General features: G+C 38.6%; 1 protein-coding gene across 2 annotated transcripts in view; it reads right to left on the bottom strand.

Moving 5' to 3' along the window:
* Positions 1 to 5,448: 5,448 nt before the first annotated feature.
* The window catches only part of SUPV3L1 (Suv3 like RNA helicase), a 25,464-nt gene continuing 4,704 nt past the window's right edge, over positions 5,449 to 26,208 (bottom strand). For both annotated transcript variants that reach the window (XM_070782010.1, XM_070782011.1), the window contains exons 4-15: positions 26,015 to 26,129; positions 24,671 to 24,839; positions 22,308 to 22,419; positions 19,876 to 19,953; positions 18,525 to 18,616; positions 17,324 to 17,504; positions 16,676 to 16,769; positions 13,845 to 14,064; positions 10,681 to 10,761; positions 10,055 to 10,231; positions 6,922 to 7,070; positions 5,449 to 6,279 (exon numbers count right to left, since the gene is read on the bottom strand). In XM_070782010.1, the coding sequence (XP_070638111.1) occupies positions 5,844 to 6,279; positions 6,922 to 7,070; positions 10,055 to 10,231; positions 10,681 to 10,761; positions 13,845 to 14,064; positions 16,676 to 16,769; positions 17,324 to 17,504; positions 18,525 to 18,616; positions 19,876 to 19,953; positions 22,308 to 22,419; positions 24,671 to 24,839; positions 26,015 to 26,129 (1,904 nt within the window). In that variant the 3' untranslated portion in view covers positions 5,449 to 5,843. The remainder of the gene's footprint in view (positions 6,280 to 6,921; positions 7,071 to 10,054; positions 10,232 to 10,680; positions 10,762 to 13,844; positions 14,065 to 16,675; positions 16,770 to 17,323; positions 17,505 to 18,524; positions 18,617 to 19,875; positions 19,954 to 22,307; positions 22,420 to 24,670; positions 24,840 to 26,014; positions 26,130 to 26,208) is intronic.

Here is a 26,208-nt window from a genome sequence, read left to right as displayed (position 1 = left end):
GAGTGGGTTTCCATGTCCTCCTCCAGGGGATCTTCCTGATTCAGGGATCTAAGCTGGGTCTCCTGCATTGCAGGTGGATTCTTTACCACCGAGCCACCAGGGAAGCCCAGAAAATAAGCAAGAAAAGCTAAAATCTTTCAAGATCAGGGCAAGAATTATAGTTAAAAGAATATGTGAAAACACATGAGTTCTAGTATTACTAAAAATTAAATAGCAGGAGTCAGAACTGATAATTCAGCTGAAATAATTTATGTGAATTTATATATATCATTGGATAAAAAGTCACAGTATATGGACCAGGTGGTGATGAAATTAAATCATTGTGCAGAATTTAGGAGACTACATCACGGGAGGTTATTCTTCTATCACCACAAGACAGAGACTCTGCTCGTGGCTGACAGATACCAAGAAAAGGCCAGTGCTGAAAGTACCTCCTGTCTAAGAACTCGGGACTGTCAGAATGCCAGTATTCTCAAAGCAACCTTCCTACACTGTTGGTAAGAATATAAATTGGTATAGTCACTATGGGGAACAGTTGGAGGTTCCTTAAAACACTAAAAAAAAAAAAAAAATTACCATAGGATTCAAGGATCTCACTTCTGGGCACATATCCGTAGAAAACCATAATTTGAAAATATACCATGCACCCCAATGTTTACTGCAGCACTGTTTACAACAGGCAAGACATGGAAGCAACCTAAGTGTCCACTAACAAATGAATAGATTAAAGAGGATATGGTAAATATATACAATAGAATATTACTGAGCCATAAAAAAGAATGAAATGCCATTTGAAGCAACATGATCGACCTAGAGATTATTATACTAAGTGAAGCCAGCCAAAATATCAAATATCATATGATAATGCTTATATGTAGAATCTAAAAAAAAAATGAAATAAATGCACTTATGTACAAAACAGAAATAGACTCACAGACTAGAAAACAAAACTTATGGTTACCAAAGGGGAAAGGAAGGTGGAAGAATAAATTAGGAATTTGGGATTAACACATTCACACTACTATATACAAAACAAATAACCAATGAGGACCTCCTATATAGCACAGGGAACTATAGTCAATATTTTGTTATAACCTATAAGAGAAAAGAATCTGGAAAAATATATGTATATATATGTATGTGTGTGTGTGTATATATATATAATATTATATATTATAATTTTTATATTATAAATATTATTTATATTTATTTTATTATTAATATAATTAATATATTATAATTATATACTATAATTACTATAATATTTATATATTATAAAATATATATATAATATAAATATATATATTTATATATGTATAAAAAACTGAATCACTTTGCTATACACCTGAAACACAAGATTGTAAATCAACTATACTTCCTTTTTTTTTTTAAGAATGCCAATATTCTCATAACAAGCCACAAAAGTCTTACCTTTTTTCTCTCAATTGCCATACTCCCCTTTATTCTTCTGAACTGTGATTCTTAGCAAATGTGTATCTGAATCTCTTCTCAGATGCAGACATTACACTGTTTATTGCCACTCCTCTTATTTTCAAAATAAAAAGGAACTATCAAATAACAAGGATGTCTAAGAAATGAAAACTCTCACAGAAAAAATTAAATCTTCAAGGGGTTAAAATTGGAGACATTGCCTAGAAAGTAGCCAAAAGGTCACGAACACAATTTTAAACACGGATTTAAAATTAATAACTAATTTATTTAATTAACTTGTTAATAACAAAACAAAAAGGAATAATAGCTATATCAAAAGAGAAATGGAGAAAAGGAGCAATTTAAGAAAGCTAAATCCTCATCTAATATAACAAGAAATCAGTAGCTAATGCTTTAAAATGATGACTCAAGAGTTAGCAGAGGATGTATATTATGCAGTCAATGAGGTAAATATGAGACGAAATAGATAATAGAGTTGAAAGTGATTGTGGTTTTTAAAGCTGTGTATGTATTCCTTTGACAAAAATTACTTTTAAAAAAGTGGCTTAAGCTTACTTGGCTTATGTGTATAGCTAGAGGTAAGTTAATGTACACAAGTGTGACTTAGGGGAAAGTTCTTACTTTCAAGGGAGCTTTGTTTTGAATTTCTATTATACAGTACTTTTAAATACATGTGATCAACATCTATTTATCAATTTTTAAAGAATAACAGTGAGTGATGAACATGTTAAGAAAATGAAAATGTAGCTGTTAAGAGGAAAGAAAAAGGCAATTTGTGAACATTACAAATTACTTAAGGGACTTTAAAAAATATATATGATCTCGACCTAATTACAAGCACTTGAGAAAAAAGCGATTTCCCAGCAAGAAATTATCAGTTTCGCTGCATTTTACAGGTGTGTCAAATAGCAGTTCAAAGTAGTCACCGGGTTACAAGCCTTTACCAAAGCCTCTATAAGCACCAGAGGCTTTTCAAGGGCCTGGACTGCTTAGGGAGCACTTGATATTGAGACTCTGGGCGGATTCTAGGAGTGTAGCCTAAAGGACTTCAAAATCGCCTCTTCAACCCAAATTTGCCAGAAGTAACTTCTTAAATTCAGTCTTCAAAGCCTGATCCTATTTGCAAAGCTTTTTTTCCCCCGTCTCTGGCACCTTTTTGCCCATAAAGACAACTGTCACTTATCACCTCTATGTGGAAGTGTCCTACTATGTTGAGTGACAGGCTTTTAGATAATAGTGCTAATTCAGAAGGATGTTTACAAACGTTGCTATCTCTGTTCAAGTGTATGTATTTTATAACCTTTGAAATACAGAAAGGAAATAGCCTAATTCATTTATCCATTTTCTTCTCTTATTAAACCACAACTTTTCATTATATACTCATAGGTTTGTTTCGAATTGGACAAAGAATGACTACATCAGTACAGATTCCCAATTTCGAGGTGTTAAGAATCATTGGTGGTTCCTGATGATAGCTTTGTGATTCACAAGAAGTCATTTTTCAAAAGGCTCAATTCCATTTTGTAGATTCACATTTGTCCCTAAACACAATGTACAACGCTTTACAAGTCATTGGTTATTATTGTTAACCAGTAATGTATTAACCACATTTTACTAAGTTCAGTTCAGTTCAGTCGCTCAGTCGTGTCCGACTCTGCGACCCCATGAATCACAGCACGCCAGGCCTCCCTGTCCATCACCAACTCCCGGAGTTCACTCAGACTCACATCCATCAAGTCGGTGATGCCATCCAGCCATCTCATCCTCTGTCATCCCCTTCTCCTCCTGCCCCCAATCCCTCCCAGCATCAGAGTCTTTTCCAATGAGTCAACTCTTCGCATGAGGTGGCCAAAGTACTGGAGTTTCCAGCTTTAGCATCATTCCTCCAAAGAAATCCCAGGGCTGATCTCCTTCAGAATGGACTGGTTGGATCTCCTTGCAGTCCAAGGGACTCTCAAGAGTCTTCTCCAACACCACAGTTCAAAAGTATCAATTCTTCGATGCTCAGCCTTCTTCACAGTCCAACTCTCACATCCATACATGACCACAGGAAAAACCATAGCCTTGACCAGACGGACCTTTGTTGGCAAAGTCATGTCTCTGCTTTTACTACGTTACCTAGATCTATACCGACAGAACTGAAGTCAGTATCTAAGTCTCAGTCCCTATTCAGTGCTGATGTTGAGCTGAATCCACAATAGTTCAAGGAGGGTTTTCAGACAAGTGTTTCAAAACCTGTTAGAAAACTTCAAGAACAAAAAAAGTTGTGTTTTGGAAAGACTGAAAACAGGACCAGCTTGCCCATAAGGCCAAAAAGAAAGTGACACGTCCAACTTTTAGCAGAGAAGAAAGATTTGTTTTCACAGCGACAATTTTAAACATACTGCAGAGAATTAATTAGGACCACTCCAATTATATTTTTCCTTTTTTGTTTCATCTGATTTCATCTTTCTTTAATCTTATTCTGCCTAACCACAGAGCTCTTTCCCCCCAACAGACAGGACAGGTAAAAAGTAAACTATCACTAGTATTTATAAATACACTTTAGCTCAATGTTCAAGCAGCTAACAGCACCCCCTCTCCCCACCCCTTTTATCTGAGGCTTCACTAACATTTAAACTTGCCTGAGTTTGCAAGTGTCTTGCCTAAAGTGTCTTCTCTGACTTACCAATTCGGACTTCCAAACTGGAGAAAGTGGGAGAATTAATAACACGCTAAGTGACGTACATGGGCATGCGTGTGCAGTCCTGTCTGACTCTTTTGTGACCCCATGGACTATAGCCCGCCAGGCTCCTCCGTCTATGGGATTCTCCAAGCAAGAATACTGCAGTGGGTTGCCATGACCTCCTCCATGGGACCTTGCCGACCCAAGGATAGAACCCACGTCTCTTATGTCTCCTGCATTGGCAGGCAGGTTCTCTACCACTAGTAACACCTGGGAAGCCCAAGTGATGTATATCCTCACTTAAATATGAAACCAAATCCATTATCCAATTCAGTTCATAGTTATCTTTTGACACCACTTAGGCAAGAAAGGGCTATGTCTGCTACGATGTAAGTCACAGTGGAAAGCAAGTTCCATAAGTTAAAGTTGCTCAAACACAAAATATTAAAAGAAACATGCCCTTCCAGGCATTTCACTACTGATTATACACAAGTAAGGGAGAAAGATAGTCAGTGCCACCTGTTCAGCTTTTATTTCTATAAAGGCAAAGGTTAGAAGAATAAAGATTGCTATCTCAATTAAATACCATCTGAACTCTGAACTATTGAAGAAAAAGTCAGAGAGAGATGACTAACTGCAAACTTGGCAATTCTTGACCCAAATGGAACCAAATCACTTTAATCCCCAGGCTGTAATCAGCCTCAACTTAGCAGTTGCTCAAGAAATAAGTTCTTCCAATGACCTAAGAGCTCAATTCACAGCCCAGAATGAACTCAAACCTTCAGGTTCCTTTATAAAACACTTCCTATATACCAGGACTTTAATGTCATGAGATGCCATTTAACCTCCCAAACAACTCTAAGTAGGCATTACTAGCCATCTTTTTTGAATGTAAGGACCAAGCCATAGAGAGGGCAAGGTCACTGAGCTGGTAGTGATGACAGAAGCTAAACCACGGTCTGTCCAACCCCAAAGCCTGTGTCTTTAAGCTCCTATTAGCTGTGTCTCCAACCAAAGCTTAAAACACTACTGGACAAGTGAAGGCCGCTATGCATCAGACTGGCCTTTGGACATGAGAAGACCCCTCATTCCACGTGATATAGCCCACCAACTACTCCCATTCGCTTTCCTTATTCTATGACTTTCTAGCATTTATCTCTGAAATCACATCTATTAATTTCACATTCATTTGTGCTTCTACTCTATTCTAGGCACCATACATATAGCTGTGAACTATACAGACAACAATATTTGCCCTCATAGAGCTGACGTTGTTTATTTGTTAACTTATTCTTATCTGTCACCATACCAAATATAATCTCCATGAGGGCATGGATATAATGTTTCATTTATTACATATTTACAGCACAGAGAAGAGCCTCTGGTATGTGGGTACAACAGACAGCAATGTTTGCCAAAGAATTCCACCTGTGACATCCTCGCAAAGGTGTAGGGAAACTGGTCAAAACAATTCACCATGCTGATTTTATCCCCATGCAGAGTTCCTCAGAATGCATTGTCTTAGTGCTATACTACAAATGGCCATTAAATAAAGCTTTGAATAAACCTCTAAGACATGAAACAAATAGTTTAGTTATCTTTAAGAGTTCATTTTTCTTAGCCAAAAAACGCAGTAAAAGATAGCCACAATACCACAGCAGGCAGTAAATGCATGTAAAGATAAAAGGAGCTTAAAATATTTTTATTTGTAAAAATAGAAATAAAACTAATCTGAATCAGGTTCTTTCTTCTTTCTTCTTGTCCCTTTTAAGGAAGTCCCAGTTTCTAGTCTTCCTTTGCCCTGTTCGGTTTTTTGTGTCATCCACTCTCTTTCCAGCTGTTTCAGCATGTCTGCAGTGAGGAGTCCTTGCTGCACCAACCTGGAAGAAAGGGATTTCTCTTCTGCATCAGGGCCGAGGGGCTCAGCAGCTTTACTCCCCAAAGCTTTGGTGCCCCGATTCCTTCTGCTTTGGCTCTTTGCTGCACCTGACAGACGGGACTGGCTCTCTGCTGACAAGTTCTGCAAATTCAGCAGTTTGTGTGTCTCTGAAATTTTAATCAGTTTGGTGATGTTGTGTACACCATCTTGGATAATGCCATCTAGTTCTTTCTGGAGCTCTCGAACCAGGCTGGCATCTGGAAACATATCTAAAAACCGGTAGCTGGAAAGAAAAAAAACACATTACATGATAGGAAGAGTTCTTAGGGCAGTTGCTGGACTACTGTCAATGAAGTGACTAAATCTTGATACTGATTCATTCCAAATATTCTGTTCTTGCAAACTGTGTCCAGTGCCTTTGCTCAACCTTTATTTCTGCCCCCAGCTCATGTAAGGAATATGTTGTTATGAGAGTTGCTCACCACTCCTATCTTAAGTGATTCTGATCTGCTTCCCTAGTGTGACATGCCCCTCCTTTGGGAATGACTGATCTACAGCAGTCCCTCTTAAATCATGATACAGACATGAATCACCTTGAAATTTTATTAAAATGTAGAGTTTTATTAAAGCTGGAGTAGGCCCAATATTCTCTATTTTTAACAAGTTTCCAATCAATACCAATGCTTTTGGTCCAGGGACTACTATTTGCATAGGATTTAGTAGAGTTTCTCACCTACTTAACTAGAATCATAAGAACTCTTAAGTCCTTTTTGGAATGGGTATAAACCAGGCTCAGCTGCCTAAATGGACAATAAAACACCTTGCAAGTATGTGCCTAATTTGAAAGTGTAAAAGACCATCATAAAAACTTTTGATTTATCCTATTACTTGGAAAAATGAGGCGCATAATGGAAAAATTTGGTACCTTAGCCATAGGTAAAGATCCAAGACATCGTGGACAGCTTCAAGATCCATGAGGTCTTTAATATTCTTAGGTGGAAGTAATGGCCATTTAATATATCGGCGTAACCATGAGAAGGTTAGGGGCTCATTCCTGCTATACTGTCTGGCAAACTGAGACAGAAGAAAGGAATTTGGCAAAAGAATCAGAATTCACTTTAGTCTGTGACCCCCCCCCCCAAAAAAAAGACAGCATAATAAAATGTTAACTGTGGCTGTTATCTCAATAGGCAGGCTGGTTTCTCTCCTTCTTTACACTTTTCTATATTTTAAAGAACATTTCATGCTCTTTAAAGTTTGTGTTTTGTTTTTGTCATTGAAAGGAATGATTTCCTTCTTTTTCCAAAAGCAGGGCAATAAAACGCCTATGAACTAACTTTCCAGGGACTGCCTGTTAACATTTATGAACATTTTATGTTCTAAGTTCCAAGTTACAGGCAGACAGTACCCAGAGACTTCTGTCCCTTCATGTAATAGTCCTATAGCCTTAAATAGGAGCTTGTATTTTGTCAATATCATCCCTTATTATATTAAAAAGTCTTTGAGGGATTTCCCTGGCGGTCCAGAGGTTCAGACTCCATGGTTCCACTCCAAGGGTGTTGGTTTCGATCCCTGGTTGGGGAACTAAGTTCCCCTATGCCACATGGCATGGCCAAAAAAAGAAAAAGAAACTGTTTAAGCTGACTTGGTACAAGGTTGGCCATGAGTCAATCAAACTAGTAAAGAGACTCTGCCTCTTCACTAGCCGTACGGTTATAGAGTTCTGGCCAAGTCACCACTGTGATTCAACTTCTTCAATACCATATCACCACACCTTCTTGAACCCCAAGACATTCAAATCATGCTGCCTCCCAAACAACGCTAGATGCTATTATGCATCACAATATCTATAGGAGATAATAAAATTATGCAAAAACTAGCAAGCATAAGTTTACAATCTTTAGCTTCAAGGATAAGGTGATTTTTGAAAGGTTCATTTCTTAATTAGGGAAAATTATCTCTAAATATTTAACCTAAGCAAGATCAAAACTTTAGAAATGCAGGGTAGTTTTCGAATAACTGTGATTAAATGTTACAATTTTATTTGTTTCAGTCTGGTTCATTCTGCTGTTTAATACATGCCAGGTAAGAATGGCCATGAAGAATGGAAACGTGACCACGTTAACCTGCTAATAAGCTGCTGCTGCTGCTGCTAAGTCGCTTCAGTCGTGTCCGACTCTGTGCGACCCCATAGACAGCAGCCTACTAGGCTCCCCCGTCCCTGGGATTCTCCAGGCAAGAATACTGGAGTGGGTTGCCATTTCCTTCTCCAATGCATGAAAGTGAAAAGTGAAAGTGAAGTCGCTCAGTCGTGCCCGACTCTTAGCAACCCCATGGACTGGAGCCCACCAGGCTCCTGCGTCCATGGGATTTTCCAGGCAAGAGTACTGGAGTGGGGTGCCAATATGCCAAAACACAGTTCTCTTACAAAAGCAGTGGTTTACCATTTAGGCCACAAACAACTAGCGGAAGCCCAGTATGTGAGTATGGAGCTGCTGAGAGACAGAGAGGGAGAGAGACCCATCCAAGAGCCAGCCCTAAAGGAGCTCCAGGGAACAGTTCCTAAACTACTTCCTAAGGGGCATCAGAGACCATTAGCGGAATTGAGCTCTTTTATTCAGTAATAATGGAGATAAGGAAAATCTCCAGATTTCACATTTTAACCTGTAAACACAACACATAAGCAACTATTGGCGTCTAGACTCCTTACTCCTTAGTAACATGCTGCTATTTTATTAGAGAGCAGTTTGAAGGATGGTTTAAATGGGGTCAGGCCCATGGGCTCCAGTTCCATCCAGGTCAGTTCTTTGCTATGTTTTTAATATTTGGCAGCACTGCACAGCATGTGAGATCAGTTCCCCAACCAGGGATCAAATCCACACCCCTTGTACTGGCAGCACAGAGTCTTAACCACCGGACTACCAAGGAAGTCCTCGGGTCTTTTAAGTTTAAGCCTTTGTTCCATAAACTTCAATCTTATGCTAGTTAGCTCTCTCACAAACACCAGCTCTAAGAAACATATTTCTTAGGTAAATACCTGGACATGGAACACCTCTAAGACATATTCAAGGAAAAAGACAAGCTGCAGACTACTTCATTATGGCATTTATGGGAGAACACACCCACCCAACAAAAACTAGAATTTCTACTCCTATGGGTATGTAGGCAAATGTAACAGAAAAGGTCTGCAAGAATAGCTGATATCAGCTATTACAGCAAAGCTGATAACAGCACTTATGTCAGGGTGGCAGCCCAATTTAACCTTCTCTAATGTTTTAATTTTGTGCAAAAAAGTACTTGTGTATTATTTATAAAATTTTAAAATAATTTAAAACATAAACTTAGATCTGATCCAAACAAAGCTAATAAGCAGAATGTTAACAGCTATAAAAAAAGATGGCAGTGAAATGACATCAATGAATCAGGAAAAGATTTAAAGAGACGACCTCTGGGCGTAGTGGGGCAGGGAGAGCGTGCAGAGCCAACAGGGGGAGCAATGGCCCAGAGACAGCAGAGAACACGGCGAGACTGCAAGTTTAGCTTCTGCTGCCTTTGCCCACCCCTTGTTTGGGTGACTCTTGGGATCAGAAGTCAGAGATGTGTCTCTCTACCCAAATGAGTTAAAAGAAAAGGGGCTGGAACCTTGGCACCAAATTCACACAAAGAGCCATCCCTGACGGTTAACAGAACTGATACTGCTGCCGCCATTGACTCCTAAGCCCCGTCCCTTCCAGAATACATGCCCCAACACCAACAAGGAAAAAGTGTATCTACCATCAGGCAGACTCCTTTCGCTCAAAATATTATGTTTAATTATTTTTATTTTAGCTTCTGCAAAAAGGCTACCACATAAAACCAAATACAAAGCAAGAATTCTCTCCCCCCACCCCCAAAACTATCTGAAAGAACAAAAGAGTCATGTTTTATTTAAGTTCTTACACAGTGTTTCATATAAAAGGGTACACTGTCTTATTTCTTTATTCTGATTAACAAAATATTGTTTGGGGAAAATGCATCAACCCGAAACAACTCAAAATATCAAAAAGATAAAGGCTTACCTGCAACAATGAAGAACAGACGAAAGGCTGCTTCTTGTTGATAGGGGCTGTGCAGAAAACATACCTCACTCGGAGACTTAACGGAATATGCTGGATCAACTCTGCAGAAAATTTAAAATCATCCATATTGCAGACAAAATACTGCCCATCAACTTGTGAAAAGTCTACAAAAATATCCTGGGAGGGAAAAATACATTAATTACTGGACTACCTAGCTGGGCATGAATAAAGTACTCAAGTCTGTAAGAGACAATCACTTTAATACGTTAACAGATGTCTAGAAAGGCTTGCTTAATTCACTGCCTCCTCAAGCTAACAGACGTCCTTACCAGCCTTCTCAACCTGAAATACTCAGAAAATTCCTCAGGATAAAAGCCCTAAAACTTCTGAGAGAAAGTTTCCACTTTCAAGATAAACTTCATGAATAGCAACTTCACAAAAACAGACTATCCAGTCATGTTCACAAGGTTAACCAGTAATTGTCTGACACACCAACTTTTAAATGTTTTTATTTTTCCCAACAAACGACTGAACTCATGCCCCTGCATTGGGAGCACAGAGTCTTAACCATCAGGGAAATCATATACTGACTTTTTTAGAAAAGAGATTTAGGAGTTTCTACTTACAATGAGATTAGAAAGCGTTGTGTCAGGGAGATGGTAGGCAAACATTTCAATCTGTTCAGCAGTTGGATGAAGACCAGCTGCCTTGAGTAAAAGAAAAAACAACCATAAGCTTATTTTTTTTAAGCGTAAGTTTTCTTAAGTTATTTCAAGATAAAGTCCTATATTTGGGATAGGCCCTTGCCAAATGAGTTAAGGGACAAGAATTTGAGTAAAACAGAGACAAGCATCATATTTTGCCATTTATTACCAACTACCAATTAATTTTCTGCTTATATTTTACTTATATTCCTAAACTCTCTGGTGATCTGACAGCACACACAAGTACACATAGCGCTTTCCAGGGTCTCAATTCTCTCCATTGAACAAAACAAAAAAGGAAAACCCAATCACTTTAACCAGGGCAAAAAAACTGACATACATATATAGAAGAGAAAATGTCTAAACTGGAGGCCAGTTATCTCTTTACCTGAATATTCATAATGTCAAGAATTGCCCACAGTTAGAGCCAGACATCCTGGAATGTGAAGTCAGGTAGGCCTTAGAAAGCATCACTACAAACAAAGCTAGTGGAGGTGATGGAATTCCAGTTGAGCTATTTCAAATCCTGAAGGATGATGCTGTGAAAATGCTGCACTCAATATGCCAGCAAATTTGAAAAACTCAGCAGTGGCCACAGGACTGGAAAACGTCAGTTTTCATTCCAATCCCAAAGAAAGGCAATGCCAAAGAATGCTCAAACTACCACACAATTGCACTCATCTCACATGCTAGTAAAGTAATGCTCAAAATTCTCCAAGCCAGGCTTCAGCAATACGTGAACTGTGAACTTCCAGATTTTCAAGCTGGTTTTAGAAAAGGCAGAGGAACCAGAGATCAAATTGCCAACATCTGCTGGATCATTGAAAAAGCAAGAGAGTTCCAGAAAGACATCTATTTCTGCTTTATTGACTATGCCAAGCCTTTGACTGTGTGGATCACAACGAACTGTGGAAAATTCTGAAAGAGATGGGAATACCAGACCACCTGACCTGCCTCTTCTGAAATCTGTGTGCAGGTCAGGAAGCAACAGTTAAAACTGGACATGGAACAACAGACTGGTTCCAAACAGGAAAAGGAGTATGTCAAGGCTGTATATTGTCACCCTGCTTATTTAACTTATATGCAGAGTACATCATGAGAAATGCTGGGCTGGAGGAAGCACAAGCTGGAATCAAGATTGCTGGGAGAAATATCAATAACCTCAGATATGCAGATGACACCACACTTATGGCAGAAAGTGAAGAGGAACTCAAAAGCCTCTTGATGAAAGTGAAAGAGGAGAGTGAAAAAGTTGGCTTAAAGCTCAACATGCAGAAAATGAAGATCATGGCATCCAGTCCCATCACTTCATGGGAAATAGACGGGGCAACAGTGGAAACAGTGTCAGACTTTATTTTTTTGGGCTCCAAAATCACTGCAAATGGTGATTGCAGCCATGAAATTAGAAGACGCTTACTCCTTGGAAGGAAAGTTATGACCAACCTAGATAGCATGTGCAAAAGCAGAGACATTACTTTGCCAACAAAGGTCCCTCTAGTCAAGGCTATGGTTTTTCCAGTAGTCATGTATGGATGTGAGAGTTGGACTATAAAGAAAGCTGAGTGCCAAACAATTGGTGCTTTTGAACTGTGGTGTTGGAGAAGACTCTTGAGAGTCCCTTGGACTGCAAGGAGATTCAACCAGTCCATCCTAAAGGAGATCAGTCCTGAATATTCATTGGAAGGAATGATGCTGAAGCTGAAACTCCAATACTTTGGCCACCTGATGCAAAGAGCTGACTCATTGGAAAAGACTCTGATGCTGGGAGGGATTGGGGGCAGGAGGAGAAGGGGACGACAGAGGATGAGATGGCTGGATGGCATCACTGCCTCGATGGACATGAGTCTGAGTGAACTCCGGGTGTTGGTGATGGACAGGGAGGCCTGGCGTGCTGCAATTCATGGGGTCGCAAAGAGTCAGACACGACTGAGCGACTGAACTGAACTGAACTGAAGCATTAGAAAGAAAAAAAGAAAGAGAATGGGAAAAACAAAGAGGAAAAGAAGAGAGAGATGAATCATGGGAGGGAGGAAGAGAATAAACACAAGAAAGGAGGTACCCAGGAGGGAGATGGGGAGGTCCATTAGCAGCTGCACCCTTTTTTTTAAACATTTAAAAAAATATATTTATTTGGCCACATCAGGTCTTAATGGTAGCACATGGGATGTAGTTCCCTGACCTGGGATAGAATCTGGGCCCACTGCATTGAGTCTTAGCCATCAAACCACCAGGGAAGTCCCACAGTTATACTCTTAACAAAAGCTACAGAAATGATTCCAGCCACAGCTTTCCTCCAGGAACTTTCCCTCATGTTATCTCATTCATATACCCTTTTACCTGAGATCCCTAAAAGTAAGATAAGCCCTATTAAGTGAATTTTCCAGGCAAACTTTAAATTGTAATAGTTTGTTTAAAATACATACATGTCTGCCTCATTAACTGCACTAACCAAAATTTAACCTTGTCCTTAATGGTTCAAAGCTGTATAGCTTAATGCTGTTTTTACCCAACATGCAAAGGTTTCTTCTACTGTCAAGTTTCTGGCAATTTTCAGTCTGCTGACAAAGCTATGTGCCCACCTGAAGCAACCAGGCCCCAATCCCCACCTGTTAAATTACAGGAAGAATTAACGTAAAATCAGGTTTACTAAACTCGTTACATTATTGCTACGTTTATAAAATCTGGATCTTTCACTTGCATACCATTCTCTAACCAGGGGCTCTCTATTAGGCCTCTCAAAAGCAATAAAGCAGGGTTTTCTTTCATTTTAAATGTTTTTCTTTATTTCATTGCACCGGGTCTTAGTTAGCACGTGCGGGATCTCTTAGTTGTGGCATGTGGGATCTAGTTCCCTGACCAGGGATCGAACCCAGGCCCCCTGCACCGGGAGCATGGAGTCTTGGCCACTGGACCATCAGGGAAGTTCCGAAGCAGGGCTTTCTTGACATGATTTTCACGGCACAAAATTTTCTTTGGCTTATTTGTTTCCAGGTATCTGAGGTGAAAGTCTGGAAAGGGAGTGAAGGAAGGAAGGACTGTCCTTCACAGAGAAGAGGTAATTAATTACTATGTTAATTAAACCTTACCTTTATAGGATCCACAGGCCTATTCAAAATTTCCTTTAATAAACTGAGGTCTTCTCGATTCATTGTTGTAACCTCTCCTTCTTTAAATTTTGAACTGAACCTACCAGCTCTGCCAGCAATCTGCAAGGCTTGAGAGGTGGTAATTGGTTCTATTTCTTTCTCTCCCTTTTCATTGATACTTGGCTTCATAAGGGAGTAAAAAATAATTCTTCTTATGCTCCTGAAATAGAAATAAAGATGATCTCATGAGCTGCTGTCTGAAAAGTCGTCCATCATTTGGTTCATTGTACAAAGGCTCACTCTAATTCTAGTTAGGCCTACTTGCAATATTGCCCACTGTTTACAAAGTAAGGTAAAGGGGTTTGTCAGTAATTATTTTTCTTTCCCTTAAACAGCATTTTTTACTAAAAATCATCAAATTATTCATTTAAGTGGGTGAAAAGTATAATACATAAATTATACTTCAGTAAGGCTCTAGAAAATAACTCTTTTTACAAATAAACCATACAAGGTCTTCTTAGGCTACTTTTAAATGCTGCTGCTGCTGCTAAGTCGCTTCAGTCGTGTCCGACTCTGTGCGACCCCATAGACGGCAGCCCACCAGGCTCCACTGTCCCTGGGATTCTCCAGGCAAGAACACTGGAGTGGGTTGCCATTTCCTTCTCCAATGCATGAAAGTGAAAAGTGAAAGTGAAGTCACTCAGTTGTGTCCGACTCTTAGCGACCCCATGGACTGTAGCCCACCAGCCTCCTCCGTCCATGGGATTTTCCAGGCAAGAGTACTGGAGTGGGGTGCCATTGCCTTCTCTGACTTTTAAATGCTAGCTTCTATTAATGGCTTTGAATAGCTCATCCATAAAGGTATAGCTGTTTTCATTTCCCACAGAGGAATATTTATGTTTAATATTGTTAACCCCTGAAGATAATGGCTAGCCCCACATGCCGACTGAGACACTGAAAATAAAGTGAGGTAACATAATAGGTATTAAGATATTAAGAAGAGGTGGCAAGAATACACAGAAGAACTGTACAAAAAAGATCTTCACAACCCAGATAATCATGATGGTGTGATCATCAACCTAGAGCCAGACATCCTGGAATGCGAAGTCAAGTGGGCCTTAGAAAGCATGACTATGAACAAAACTAGTGGAGGTGACAGAATTCCAGTTGAGCTATTCCAAATCCTAAAAGATGATGCTGTGAAAGTGCTGCACTCAATATGCCAGCAAATTTGGAAAACTCAGCAGTGGCCACAAGACTGGAAAACGTCAGTTTTCATTCCAATCCCAAAGAAAGGCACAGCCAAAGAATGCTCAAACTACCACACAATTGCACTCATCTCACACGCTAGTAATGCTCAAAATTCTCCAAGCCAGCCTTCAACAGTCCATGAACTGTGAACTTCCAGATGTTCAAGCTGGATTTAGAAAAGGCAGAGGAACCAGAGATCAAATTGCCGACATCCACTGGATCATTGAAAAAGCAAGAGAGTTCCAAAAACACATCTACTTCTGCTTTATTGACTATGCCAAAGCCTTGACTGTGTGGATCACAACAAACTGTGGAAAATTCTGAAAGAGATGGGAATACCAGACCACCTGACCTGCCTCCTGAAAAATGTGTATGCAGGTCAAGAAGTTAGAACTGCAGTTAGAACTGGACATGGAACACAGACTGGTTCCAAATCGGGAAAGGAGTATGTCAAGGCTGTATATTGTCACCCTGCTTATTTAACTTATATGCAGTGTACACCATGAGAAATGCCGGGCTGGAGGAAGTACAAGCTGGAATCAAGATTGCCGGAGAAATATCAATAACCTCAGATATGCAGATGACACCACACTTATGGAAGAAAGTGAAGAAGAAATAAAGAGCCTCTTGATGAAAGTGAAAGAGGAGAGTGAAAAAGTTGGCTTAAAACTGAACATTCAGAAAACTAAGATCATGGCATCTGGTCCCATCACTTCATGGCAAATAGATGGGGAAACAGTGGAAACAGTGACAGACTTTATTTTGGGGGGCTCCAAAATCACTGTAGATGGTGACTGCAGCCATGAAATTAAAAGACACTTTACTCCTTGGAAGAAAAGTTATGACCAAACTAGACAGCATATTAAAAGCAGAGACATTACTTTGCCAATAAAGGTCCATCTAGTCAAAGCAATGGATTTTCCAGTAGTCATGCATGGATGTGAGAGTTGGACTATTAGGAAAGCTGAGCACCAAAGAATTGATGCTTTTGAACTGTGGTGTTGGAGAAGACTCTTGGGAGTCCCTTGGACTGCAAGGAGATCTAACCAGCCCATCCTAAAGGAAATCAGTCCTGAATATTCATTGGAAGGACTGATGCTGAAGCTGCAACTTCAATACTTTGGCCACCTGATGCCAAGAACTGACTCATTGGAAAAGGCCCTGATGTTGTGAAAGACTGAGGGCAGGAGGAGAAGGGGATGACAGAGGATGAGATGGTTGGATGGCATCACCGACTCAATGGACATGAGTTTGAGTAAACTCTGGGAGTTGGTGATGGATAGGGAGGCCTAGCGTGCCACAGTCCATGGGGTCACAGAGTTGGACACGACTGAGCGACTGAACTGATTTGAACTGAACATAATAGGTTAGCAGTGGTAGGGAGCAGCACTTAAAAGTCCAAGTGTTATGTGATATTTTAATTTTATTCCTTTAGGTGTGAGCAAGATAAATCTAGGATCTATACTACAATACCCATTCACCTAAGCCAAAGAGTTTGGTCATTCTAATGCCATTGAGAAGTGTTTAAATTGCTATCTAACCCACTGAATATCCACGATTATTAAAAACAAATTACTTACAAATTAAGTCCCATCCCAATTGCATCTGTAGCAACCAGGATTTTGCATGGATCATCAGGATCATTAAACTTTTTTGCTTGAGCAAGTTTGGTCCCTAAAATAAGAACAGTTTATGTTAAATTAATGTTCTCTGTCTTTTACTACATCACACTAAGTAGTATCTTGTAGTGTCTTGGAAACCCTCACCTCCAACTGTCCATTTTATGGATAAAACTCTCACTGTTTCAAACTTAAATATTATTCTCAAATAGTCACTTATCCTTTTATTTCTATTCCTCTAAATAACCTCACAAAGAGCAACACAGTCCCCTACCACACTAGCTATATCATTTCTGAGGACACTTTTAACAGATTTCTGGTAATATTTTAAGAATATTACCAGGATCATATTTTAGTGACATTTCTGTAAGAAAATCATCAGCTCAACATTTAAAATACAGTCTACTAATAACAACAATTAACAAGAGCTATAGATAATCAAAATACTTCTATCATCATAAAGATGACTAGAGAAGTATGTGCTTCATATCACAAATTATACACCAAGCAACTTAATTCAGTAGCTCACTGTGTTATCGATACGTATCTCAAAATACATGGCAAAAACAAGAGACTTCATATCCTACCATGAGGAAAGTCAATAATTACCAGGAGGGAGACTGCCATATATAACAGCTGATTCCAATCCCCGAATTTCAATCTGTCGACTCACAGAATAAATATCATTCTTGCTAAAACAGACAATGCAGTCCCCGGGCCGAAGGTTGTCTAAGGATTCTAGTGCGTGATCCAGCACAGAAATGGGGGTAAGCCTTTTATAGGTTCGAACCTATAATAAAGGACACGATAGTGTAAAATAGCATACCTAACGGAACTTCTTATGACTAAGCATTGTGAAAAACTCACAAAGCAGTCAAGTAGCTAAAAACTGCTAAAGTTAGACAAGTTTCAACATTTTCAAGAGAAAACACAGAAAAACATTTATTTTGGTATTATAAGTGTTACCATCAGTTCTCATTGGTATTTCTAAATTAGTAAAGTGTTACAGAGGATTTCATAAATTTTCAAAGCACTTTCATATATATTTGATTTGTACAGGAACTTGCTAAGTTCAGAAGGGTTATTAACTGTTACTTCCAGTTTATGAAAAAAGCAAAATAGAGTCTAATAAGTGATCAAGCCAAAAAAAAGAAAAGATCAGGTCTGACGAGGATTTTTCCAGCTGTAGCCTTTTGTGATTTGCCTAAAAACACAAAGTGAGTTAACAGCAAAACCAAGACTGAAACCCAGAATTTCTTCCACTATACTCCACTATCTCTCCTTGAAAACTGAGTACAAAACTAAAGTAATGGACCAGTTTTTAAATATTTCATTTTATTATAGAAGTCTGGTAAAGAAAGCAAAAAGTAGGAGTAAGCAGAAATGAGTTGCTTCCTATTCTAGGAATGTGAAAAAAGGATACAAACCATCTCTAGCAATTAGATATCTATCAGAGTACCCAGTATCTGACATTTGAGACTTTGAAAATTACAAACTTTTGCTGAGCCTCCAATTTCTAACATTCCAGATTTACTTAATTCTAAAGAGATCTGTTCAAATTCCAAAAGGTTCTGTCAAGAAAAGGTAAGGAATCTGCTTGGACTTTTGAAGACTTAGGGTGTGAGAACCACTCGGTCAGAACTTTAGATCATGAGGTTCAACCAACTATGCATGATCTAGTCAACTACAGGGCAATGAAGCTGATCTTTCAAGTTCTCACTTTGCCATCGTCTGGGGCCTATGAAGCCACTGCCTGGGTACTCTGGGTACTTGCTATGCCACCTTGAGAACAAGGCATATAATTGAGTACCTCCACATCCTCCCCAGTTGTGTACATAAGCTCGGTAACCATGTCAATTGCAGCAGATTCTCCACACAAATGGATTTCTTCAGCACAGAGTCCTGTTAAGTGCAAAATTGGGATTTTTTTTTAAATTTTAAAGATACAAAAGTAAATATGTAATACTTCACATACCCAAAATACTTTGCTTACCTACTGCTTTACAACTTTAAGAAGGGTTATCATAAATGTGATCTCTGTGATTCAACCCTGAAAACAAAAATCTTCTAGTGGGCAAAATTATCACCATTTTTACAAATCTTAGGGTTTTTAAGCTGCTGTGGCCAAGGTTTTGAGTCTACTAGATGGTGAAGCCAGTCTGAACTAGAATCTGGCATTTTGATGGTTAGCACTGAACATTAGTCCTATACTTTTCTTTTCAAATCAGGCTCCATGGAATCACTGAGGTGACTTGGGGGTGGGGGGTAGGGGCTGGTGGGTAGAAGAAACTCCAAGATCCTTACCACTTAGCATATACACTTTCATCCATTTTATATTACAGGTTTTCGTGTACACTCTTGGTTTAAAGAAAGAGTTCACCTATTTGTTTGTAAATTTGAAAACACCTGCCCTACAGCATGCTGATCAAAAATTCACTCCAAAGATCAAGCAGGAGAAATGTTCATTCATGTCCGTGGACTTTAAGAAGTCCACTTCCAGGAGCCTATCTTAAAGAAATAATAAATAAAAAGTTATGGCTACAGAGATTTTTTTATTGCATCACTAATAATAGGGAAAAATGTTCAACTCTTTAGGACAAATTACAACTGGGCTCCCACATCCACAGGCTTGACATTGCAGATTCAACCAGTGGTGGACCCCTGGTTGAATTCATGGACGCAGAACCCATCCACCTGGAAGGGATCTGAGCATCTGCAGAGGTCCAGGGACCAATATTCCACAGATACTGAAGGAAGACTATAGCACAGCTCTTCAATGGATAATATACAACATTCATATGTGGTATGAAAAAAAAGTCTATGAAAAAGCACTGAAAAAAAAAGCAAGATACAAAATTTATATATTCACAAAACACCATAAAAATGAGAAAAAAAGATTGTCAGGAAACACCAAAAGGTTACTAGTGGTTGCGTAAATATGATAATATTTGAACACTTTTATTAAATGATTATGTTTTATAATATAAAAAATAGACCTATAATTAAAATATTTAGAAAATTAAAACTCACACCTAGCTGACTTTTTTGTTTCGTTTGTTTCAAGACAGGATCTAGCTGGCTCTATTTGGCAATGCCCAGCACATAAATGCCTCCCAGTGCACATGTCACAAAGCACAGATTTTACAGTATTAACCACCAACCTAGCAGCGCCCTGGTCCAGGCCCATCCTCTGGCTGGATCTTTAATCATCTGAATTTCATCAATCACGGCCACTTCATCTTAAAATAGAAAGTTATCGTGAGCAAGACAATCTACTTCAATAGTATTACAAACAAATCACAATATCAAAATTCAAGCTTTCAACACCACCATAATCATCATCATTACTTACTATGTGCTTCTTTGCTGGCAGGCTTGTTCTAAGTGCTTTAAAACTGCAACTCATTTAATCCTCACAATACACCCACTAAGTGTCATCATTACTTACATTTCCTTTTTTTAAAAATCTCATACTTGTATTTTTAATTAAAAAAAGAAAATTGTGGGGCGGGGGGTGGGCAACTTCCCTGGTGGTCCAGTGGCTAAAAGTCTGAGCTCCCAGAGCAGGGGCCTCAAGTTCAATCCTTGGTCAGGAAACTGGATTCCATGTGCTGCACCTAACAGTTCACGTGCCACACTGAAGCTCAAAGACCCCATGTGCCACAATTAAGACCCTATGCAGCCAAATAAATGATTAAATTTTGGCAGCACCATCCGGCGTGCAGGATCTTAGTTCCTTGAACAAGGATTGAACCCATACCCTCGGCAGTGAAAGTGCGGTGTCCTAAAACACTGGACTGCCAGGGACTTCCCCTACATTTACATTTTAAAGAAGAATAAACTGAGACCCAGAGAAGTTAAATCACTCCAAAGATCAACCAGGAGAAACGTTCATTCGTGTCCGTGGACTTCAAGAAGTCCACTTCCAGGAGCCCATCTTAAAGAAATAATAAAAAGTGATGGCTAAAAAGATTTTTTATTGCATCACTAATAAAAGGGAAAAATGACCAAAGTGTAATATTTTGAAACATAAAATTCAAACCCAGACCGTCTCTACTCCACTGTCTCCCAAACTGAGCATGTTCAATTGTCCTATTTTTTGCAATCTCAGAAGAAACCTGGAGAATCTGCCCAATAAGAATATATCCATACAGCAGTGAAAGCAGCTCCCAGGACCAAGGAATAGATAACCCTGCTGTAAATGAAGCACCTTAGGAACCCAGATGGGTGTTAGGAGAAGCGGAGTGGAAAGTGTAATTCCCTGAGCTATAGCTCTGCTCATTCTTTGGGGTTTTAAAGTTCATTACTATGATAAAAAAAAAAAAAAAAGCCTCATTTTATTTTCTAATGCCAAAATGCTTCCAACCATATTATATTTTTCTTTCTAAGTCACATAAATTATATTTTAGTTCTCTTCCCAAAATACCAAAGATTTGAGAGGAACATGTTTTAAAGAAAAATTTAATATGCCCACAATGACACTGAGGAAACAAAAGAAAGCTAATTTTATACTGAAAAGCCATTAGATTAAAAATTACTTAGCATATCTGAGTGTATACAAATAAGATTAGAAAAGAGGGGGGCAGAAGAGGGAATTTTGATTTATAAGTGCTATTTTAATATTTATAATGTATTACTTTTAGAATATATTGATTTTTAAAAACTATCCATTTACTCAGAAAGTTAAGATTATTAAAATGAAAAAAGCAAGCTACTAAACAGTACATAATGTATAATCCCCATTTTAATATACACACCCCCAATGCACATGTAAGCATACGCATATGAACACAACCTAGAAAAACATACCACAGGATTAATACTTATTGATTCTGGATGGATGGAATTGGGAGATTAATATTTTTTTCTTCTCTTTGCATTTATTTTTACATTTTCTACAATGAAGGAATGATTGTCTATATAGTAAGGAAAAAGTTAATTTTCATTTTAAATGTTTTTAAAACTACCGGACTTATATAGAAGTTCATTGTGGTACTATATATAATAGTGAAAAACTTTAAAACAACCTAAATACTATTTAATAGAAGAATAAGGAATAAATACATTTAGTCATAATATGGAATATGTAACATTTTAAATGAATATATGCGATATATATATATTTATGATACATACATATGTAAATAAGACTAGATCTAAATACATGTGTAGAAAAAAAAGCAAGTTGTGGAGCAATAATGCAATATGATTGTCATGTAAACATTTTAAAACACAAACTATAGTATTGATAGGTAATATATAATAGTGACGCCAAAAAAGACAGGAAAGGTATATAGCAAATATTTGACAGCAACTGGATCACAGAGGGGAGAGGAATTGAACTGTGGAGTGACACAAAGGAAAATTCATTTCAGTTCTTTTAAGAGAAAAAGGGAAAGAAAATTCAAGAGCAAACATGATGGAAAGTTTGGCATTTTTAAGTAGTAGCAGCAAATACTGGGTATTTGCTGTTACTAGTCTTTGCCTCAATTACAAATTTTTTTCACAATAAAAAACACATTCCACATGTTCATCTGTATTTTAAAATTAAAAGAAGACTGAACCATAAAGTTCTAAAATAGTAGATACATACAAGGAGTTGTAACGCTGCACATCTCGACAGTACAGGCAACGTGGGCAGCCTGTTTACCATCTGGGTCTACTGAGACACGCTCTTCACCTGTTACCAAGTCACACGGCACCCCCTAGGATGACAAAAAGAAAACTGCCATTATCTCCACCTTGAAAACCACAGCAAAAAGAAGATGTGGATGTTTAATAGAGTATTCCTTCTATTAAATATAGAGTATTTAATAGAGTAGGTCAGCAAGGTCCTCCAGAGAAGGGAATGGCTCCCCACTCCAGTATTCTTGCCTGGAGAATTCCAAGGATGGAGGAGCCTAGCAGGCTACATACAGTCCACGGGGTCGCAAAGGGTTGGACTCGACTGAGTGATTAATGCTTGCACTTGTTTTTCTTTTCACTTCCTTCCATTACATCAAATTTATTTGTCTAATACTTGAAACAAATATTCCCAATCCTCTAAAAAAATTTTTAGTAAAAAATAAAAGCCACTTTCATATAACCTATGTACACTTGGAACATCTCAAATCAGCTAAATTCTCAGGTAACAAAAGCAATTGAAGCACTTTTATTTTTTAAACTTTGTACTGAATTTTCTTGGTGGCACACTCGATGGGAGTCTGCCTGCCAATGCAGGGGACAAAGGTTCGATTCCTGGTCCAAGAAGATTCCACATGCCATGGAGCAACTGAGCCAGTGATCTAGGGCCCCTGAGCCCCAACTACTGAGTCTGAGCGCTGCAACTAAAGAAGCCCACATGCCTAGAGCTCATGCTCTGCAAAAAGAGCCTTCCGAACCAAGGCAATGGCACAGCTAACTAAATAAAGTCTGTATTATGTCAATAGTTCCTGTACTATTTTAGCTTATTAAAATGAAATTGTTTCTATGTTCAAGAAAAACATTATGAATAAAATTTAAGAATATAAAGACCTCCTAATATATTTCTTTGAGAAGGACTCATATCAGTGCTATGGTACATATGTGAGTAGCCAGCTACCCCAATCCACTCAGAACCGAGGGATAACTCAGGACAAAGACCATTTGGTAATAAATCTGGGAAAGTCCAGGCAAACTGGAACAGCTGGTCTCCCTAATGGCCTGAAACTAAAGAGGAAACATCAGACATCCAAACTGAGGGACAGCTTACAACACGACTGACCTGTAATCTTTCCAGCTGTACCAGTTACGAAACACAAAGACTGAGGAACTGTCCCAGATTAATGGGGAAACTGGAGACATGACAATACATACAGCAGAAGTCCCTGAAGGGAATGCTGGAGGTGGCGGGGGCACAGCGGGGAGGGGAAGCGGAGTAGTGGTGGTGTTACTGAACAACTGGCAAAATTTGAGTATGGACAGTGGATTAAATAATGGCATTCTATCAATATTAAATGTCCTGCTTCACATGAATATCCTGAAGTTTTGTAAAAGAAAGTCTTTGTTTTGCAGAAATACTTCTAAGTATTTATAAACAAGAAGGTATTATGTATACAAATTATACAAATTATCCAGAACATGATGCAAACTATCTACAAAACTGGTTAATCTCACATTATAAAGTCATAATAAAACAATGAACCAAAATGTGGCCCCTTTTCTGAAATGATGCCTCAGACCACAGACCATTCAGTCCTCTCAGGTTGGAAAGCTGGCTTCAGTCTTTGTCATTAGTTCTAGCAATTACATCAAAGGTTTAATGGTAAAAAAAAAAAGGTAAATTGAATACAACAGAGTAGTGGGTAACTCTGAGGGGGTAAAGGAGGGGTTCAGAGGGAGTTTCATCTGTATCAATAATATTTTATTTCCTGCGTTTTTTTTTTTTTTTTTTTTCTGGTTATGCCACACAGCTTGTGGGATCTTAGTTCTAACCAGGGGTTGAACCCAGGCCCATGGCAGTGAAAGCATGGAGTCCTAACCACAGGACCACCAGGAAATTCCCCAATATTTTATTTCTTAAAAAAGTTAAAAAAATAAGTAAGTATGGCAAAATGTTAGACTCTGATGGGAGCTGGGTAGTGGACCCAAGTTATTTGAATGTTACTCCTTCATTTCTCTGTATATGTGAAATACTCTAATATTGTATTTCACTCATTCTAATACACATATTTTTTCACATTTTAGTATCTCTGAAACCAGGATATCTCTTAACAATGGGTGACATGTCAGAATTCAGTTGGCAGCATCAGCTCCTTTCTCAGTTTTGCATAAAATAATAGTACATCTTACACTTGATGGCCTTAAGTTAAAGGCAATGAAATATGGCACTTTTTGTTAATAGTAAATTACTACTACACACACCCTCTCCCTTCACCCACTACACTCTACATTCCCCCAAATTAGCAAGAAAAAGAGAATATTTGGTAATATACTAACAGCAGCATTACTCTTTTCGAAGATCTCATGTGCCAGTAGTTTTAAAGGGCCACAATACACTCCAGATTTTGCTGACAAGTATTTCTGGATTGCATGATATGTCTTTCCACTGTTTGTGGGACCTGAATGGAATATTATCTTCCGATGTATGGCTCTAGCTTCTGGGTACCTAAAACATGAGTAGAGAAACTGCTTAATTCCATTAACCTCCAAATCCTGGCAAAGGTATTAACTGAAAAAACTTCCAATGAAACATCCTCTTAACATTCACAAAATAGCAGCATCTTTGAAAAACTAAATTAAATGGTGAGTTTCATGTCCACACCAAAATGACTGCTTTCCAAGAATGGCATTTACTAACTAGAGGACAGAAAAACCCAAATGCAAATTAATTTCTTGGATATTCTTGCCATTGTACAAATTCCTTTTCCCCAAGAGTTACTTAAAATAAATTTAAACTGCTATCAGCTCCAGAGACATGTTCACATTATTTTCACATTCTCTACATATGCCCTAGAAGTAAATATTCCCAGGCTTCTGAATTTTAGCATACACAATAAAACGACTGAATCTGCTGCTTCTGGCCATGATGAATGGTACTGGACTTGACCTATCATGATAAACAACTACAAAACTGGACAAAATAGATATAGCAGCTCCCTGGGGATATGGACAAGAGGCAGTGCAGGACTATAAGCTCCAAAAGAAAGAAACACTTGAGATGAGCCCTACTGGACCCCAAGAGGCACAGGGAGGTGGAACCCAAGCAAGTTAAAATAGTCCCACTGAGCTGAGCAGTAGAGATCAAGATTAAAGCTGCTGAAGCAGCTGGAATCTGAAGGCCTGAGTGTGGAAGAGAAGAAAGGTGCAATAGAGAGGGAGCCTTGTAAGTCTGTGTGGGGGTTCCTTGGGTCCTTGGCCAATGGCTGGGCTGAACACATGCAGGGCTTAGCAGTGGACAGCTTGCTAAGAGTTTAAGTAGAAAGTCTCAAAGAAATGGCAAAGTGCTAGGAGATGTTAGAGTTCCAGGCACGGTGGTGGTGGAGGGAACTGATTAACAGCATATTCAGTTGAGACACCAGAAAGGTCACACTTGAATTCTAAGGATAACCAAAAGACCTACTCTAGATCTGCCCTAATAAAACCTTAAACCAAGCTTGATTAGGATTTAGGAGGAGATACCAGCTAACTGCCTACCAAAACTCATCGTGTATTTTTCTAGAAAAAACAAAACAATCTAGACTATTTGATTTATCATCTAGTATACAATAAAAAACATATAGTGTTCACTAATCTCCCAAGATCAGAAACTGAAAATTTCAAATCCACAATAAAGAAACTAACCAGTTAGGTGGTATTCTTAGGTCACTGATTTTTCGTAGATCATCCTTACATTCCAACACAGGAAATATTTGTTTTGCATGTCTCAAGAAAAATGGAAATAAGTCATCCACATGAGCTGGAAAATAAAACACTGCATTAATCTGTGCAAGCTAAATGTTATTCACAACTGAACTTAATGAAAGCTTTATTCTTAG

Source organism: Bos indicus, chromosome 28, assembly GCF_029378745.1.
Source record: "Bos indicus isolate NIAB-ARS_2022 breed Sahiwal x Tharparkar chromosome 28, NIAB-ARS_B.indTharparkar_mat_pri_1.0, whole genome shotgun sequence".
In the NCBI taxonomy this organism is placed as follows: Eukaryota; Metazoa; Chordata; class Mammalia; order Artiodactyla; family Bovidae; genus Bos; species Bos indicus.
The sequence above is the reverse complement of the archived record's forward strand: the minus strand, read 5'-3'. Positions and strand labels throughout refer to the sequence as shown.